The sequence below is a fragment of the Dermacentor variabilis genome, chromosome 5 (genome assembly GCF_050947875.1).
Source record: "Dermacentor variabilis isolate Ectoservices chromosome 5, ASM5094787v1, whole genome shotgun sequence".
Classification (NCBI taxonomy): Eukaryota; Metazoa; Arthropoda; class Arachnida; order Ixodida; family Ixodidae; genus Dermacentor; species Dermacentor variabilis.
In genome coordinates this window covers 114,320,810-114,325,319 of record NC_134572.1, presented here as the reverse complement: position 1 = coordinate 114,325,319, position 4,510 = coordinate 114,320,810, and the positions used below count along the sequence as shown (strand labels likewise).

The following is a 4,510-nucleotide window of genomic DNA, read 5'->3' as shown; positions in this document are numbered from 1 at the left end:
GGAGGCTGAAGTAGGAAGGAGCAGATGGGAAAAGAATCAAGGCAGATCCAGGAGTCCGTCAAGACAGCGGAGCATGTCGAGAGGGAGGTCGGATTCCTTTCCGCGACTGCCGCAACGGCAGGAAGGGGAGACGCAACAGAAGGCCGGGCGCGGGAATACGGGGACCTCCGGCAGCGCTGACGTCAACAATCCAGCGAGATCCACGTCTCCGAACAGAAAGGTGGGTTGGGCAGGCAGGGCCTCCCAGGATAAACGCGATGAGGACATGTTTCAGATTAAGGAAGAGAATCGCATGCTTAAAGAACAGCTAGCCGCCATTAATAGGCAAATGGAGGAGCTTAAGATAGCGCTTAAGCCTAATTCAGCACATGTTAAACAACTGCAAGTGTCGCAAAAGCCAAATACAGAAGGATCAGATGAGCAGATAGCGTCTCCGCCTCCTGCTAAAAAGAGGGCGAAGGAAATGGAGAAGCACGTGATAGATAAGGACATAGAGGCAGTGATAGACATTAAGATAGCGAAACTGGAGGAAAAATTTGAGACCAAGTCTGGTCAGGACGATGAATGGCGCAAGGCCTTCGAGGAACGCATGTTGGGGATGTTCCAAAATCTGACACAGCAGTTGCATCAGCGAGATAACAATCTCACAGAGCGACTGCATCAGAGGGATAACAAACTCACTGAAGAACTTAAGGCAGAATTTGCGAAGAGAGACCGGGCATATGAGCAGCTCACCCAGCAAGTATTAGGAACTCAGCTAGTTGGCAGTCATGGCTCACAGATCCAGTAAAAACACCGTTTGGCAATGGAACTGTAGAGGCTTCACGCGCAAGCGTGCGGTCCTACAGGAATTCCTGAGGAACGGGGATCGACCGGAGCTAATTGCACTACAGGAATGCGGCAGAAAGGCAAAATTGTCGGGGTACAAATCCTATCTAGGCGAAGGCGAAAGCACGCAGGTGGCCGCCCTAATCAGGCGCAACGTCACGGCGGTGCAGCATGACACCGGGAATGCACAAATCGACCACGTCCTCGTAGAACTGATACCGCGAAGAAAGAAAGACTGTAGCTTGTTTGTATTAAATGTGTACAGCTCTCCCAGACAAAGAAAATGCGACTTCGGGGATCTCTTCGCGACGACGCTACGTAAAATTAAGAACAACCCGCTGTTGATCGTGGGGGACTTTAACGCTCACCACACGGCATGGGGATATAAGCAGACTTCGATCAAAGGTAGGAAATTGTGGGACGACATACAAACTCATAATCTGGATTTAATAACCGACCCGATGCAGCCTACGAGGAAGGGAAATAGTGTCGCGTGTGATACGACACCCGATCTCACCTTGACGGGGAACGGCACTAAAGCCACAAGGTGCAATACAAACGAAGACTTAGGCAGCGATCACAAAATCATAGAAGTGGTGGTAGAAGGAGGCCCGACAACCTCCCGGAAAAGGAGGGTGGAGGCCGTAAATTGGGACTCTTTCAGGGCACTCAGGGGAGACCCGGCTCCCATCTCTAATATTGCAGAGTGGAGCGATGGCGTAGTGCGCACTGTTAAAGAGGCCACCGAAGTGGTGGAAACTGAGGGGGACAGCGAAGCGGTAGACAGGAGATTAGTTAATCTCTGGAGGAAAAAGAAAAGGCTGGAGGACCGACTTCAACAGAAGAGATGGGATCGAAATATCAGGAAACAGATAGCGGCTTTAAACAAGGAAATTGAAGAGCACGCAATCACGCTCACGAAGCAAAATTGGGGGAACGTCTGCGATCAGATGGAGAGGAATATGAGTACCGCGGGGACGTGGCGACTTCTTCGCCACCTCTTAGATCCGGATAGCACAAAGTCAGCGTCCAAACAACAGCTGTAAAGAATGGCACATCAGTTTGATGGCACTAAGAAGGAACTCTTAGAAGTAGTTAGGAATAGGTACATCAATCCCGCTGGACCTGAACCCCTCCCGGACTACGGAGGGGGAGAGAATTCGGAATTAGACGCCCCCATCACCCTGGCTGAGGTCAGAGCGGGGATTAATCGGCTACGGACTAAGTCAGCGGCAGGGCCGGACAGAGTGAGCAACAAAATGCTCCGTAATTTAGACGACAGCTCAATCACCAACCTCGCAACGTACATGCAGGAGTGCTGGGAGAAGGGGACGATACCGCAGGAGTGGAAACTCGCCAACCTCATTTTCATTCCCAAGCCGGGTAAAAAACTAGGCTTCGAGAACCTCAGGCCTATATCGCTCACCTCGTGCGTGGGTAAGCTTATGGAGCACGTTGTTCTGACGCGGCTCAATAGGTACATGGAGGAAAATGGATTGTATCCGGACACCATGATCGGTTTTCGACCAAAGCTGTCGGCATGCGACGTGATGCTGCAGCTCAAAGACCAAATTATAGATAAGCAAACGCGAGACACGAAAGTGATTGTGGGGTTAGATGTGGCAAAGGCATTCGACAACGTGAGGCACGCGTCCATCTTGGAGAATTTGAACTCACTCAATGTCGGGAAGAGAGTGTACGATTACATCAAGGACTTTCTTACCAACAGGAAAGCCACTCTCAAGATAGGGGAAGAATCTATAAAGAGCATTGACCTGGGTAACGTGGGGACGCCGCAGGGCTCGGTTTTATCACCTACCCTCTTCAACATTGCTATGTTGAAACTCCCTGAACGGTTGGGGGAAATTGAGAATCTAAACCACACCATATACGCGGATGACTTAACACTATGGATAAACAAGGGCAGTGATGGGCAAATTGAAAGCTCCCTGCAAAATGCAATTGACATTATCGAGGAGTACCTGAAACCCAAAGGACTTAAATGTTCGGCCGAAAAGTCGGAAGTGCTGTTCCTGATGCCCCCCGGAAAACGGCGGCTTCACCAAACGCGTGAGGCGGGCATACACCTGTACGTCAACGGCGCCGAGATCCCTGCGGTCGACAGTATCCGCGTCCTCGGGCTGAGGATTCAGGCCAACCGGAAAAATTATGAAACGCTTGCTAGGTTAGAAGCCAGTTCAAATCAAACGTGTCGTCTTATCAGACGAATAGCGAACAGGCACGCTGGGATGAAGGAGGCGAATCTCCTGAGGCTAGCACAAGCCTTCGTAATCAGTAGGATAGTGTACGTGGCACCCTACCTCAAGCTCAGTTCTGTAGAACGGAACAAGCTCGAAATCATTATTAGGAAAAGTGTCAAGGTCGCGCTCGGACTCCCCCCGAACACGCCCACCGGCAAACTTATGAAGCTGGGTGTGTCGAACACTCTCGAGGAACTGATTGAGGCTGCCGTTACCGCGCAGCACCAAAGGCTACTTGGATCTAAAACAGGCAGGAAAATTCTAGAGAAATTAGGCTACGAGCCCAAACATGAGCAAGTGCGCTCAGGCGACATACCCAGACATATCAGGGACAAGATAAAAATACCTCCGCTACCCAGAAACATGAACCCTGCCTTTCACGACGGCAGGCGTAAAGACAGGGCAGAGGCATTACAAGCTAGATACACTTGTCGACAGGACGTCCTATATACGGACGCTGCGGAATATGAAAGCAAAGCGGCACACGCGGCCGTGGCGGTTAGAGAAGACGGAACACCGGTGGCGTGCTGCACAGTCAGTGGCGTCGAGACGGTTGAAGCTGAGGAAGTAGCCATAGCCTTGGCCCTCAGCCAAAGGGGGGTAAATGTGGTCATCAGCGACTCCAAAAACGCTGTGAGAAATTACGAATCGGGGAGGGTGACGGAAACTGCCATCCGTATATTAAACAGGGAAGGAGGACCCAGGCAGCTTGTTCTGCTCGTTTGGGCACCAGCTCACCAGGGACTTAGAGGGAACGAGGAGGCTCATTCGGTCGCCCAAGGTCTCACTTACCGGTCGACCCCCGGAAGCTCCCAAACCACCGAAACTATAAACAGAAGAGAGGATATGCGCGCATACCAGGAAATCATAGCATACTACAGACTAAATCGCCAAATTTACCCGGGAGCGGAGAGAACGCTCAGCAAGAAAGATGAGGTTATGTGGAGGAAATTACAGATGGGGGTTTTTCCAAACCCCGTACTCTACAGCAAGTGGCATCCAGGAGTATTCAGGTCAAAGTGCAAATTCTGTGATGAGGCGGCAAATCTGGTTCACATGGTGTGGACATGTCCGGCTAAGAATGATAGCTCGCGCACTCTAGAATCCTGGGAGGCTTTGCTCCGCAGCCCAGACCCCAACGTCCAGCGGGACCTCATCGGTCAAGCCCTTGCTGCTGCTGTGTCTCACGGTATTCCGGCCGACGGCTAGGGGCGACGGGGGAGAAGCATTTCTCTCCTGACGTTCATTGACGTGTGTTTTTAATAAAGTTCTTCCTCCTCCTCCTCCTTGCTATGCGACGCGCCAAGCGTCTCAAGTGCCGGCTTGCGCGAGTTTATTCCTCCCTTTTGAAGCTTGCGTCCACGGTCTAACGGTTAGACCACCAGGAATCTGCTCTGGGGGGCTGGGGTTTAAAACCGACC

General features: G+C 51.5%; 1 protein-coding gene across 1 annotated transcript; it reads left to right on the top strand.

The window, feature by feature from the left end:
• The first annotated feature begins 1,877 nt into the window (after nucleotides 1–1,877).
• Nucleotides 1,878–4,298, top strand: LOC142583623 (uncharacterized). Its single transcript, XM_075694114.1, has one exon. The coding sequence runs from the start codon at nucleotides 1,878–1,880 to the stop codon at nucleotides 4,296–4,298; it is 2,421 nt and encodes an 806-aa protein (XP_075550229.1).
• The last annotated feature ends 212 nt before the right edge of the window (nucleotides 4,299–4,510 follow it).

Coding starts and splice junctions, on each gene's coding strand:
- LOC142583623 (XM_075694114.1), top strand. CDS start 1,878: ATGGCACATCAGTTTGATGGCACTAAGAAGGAACTCTTAGAAGTAGTT.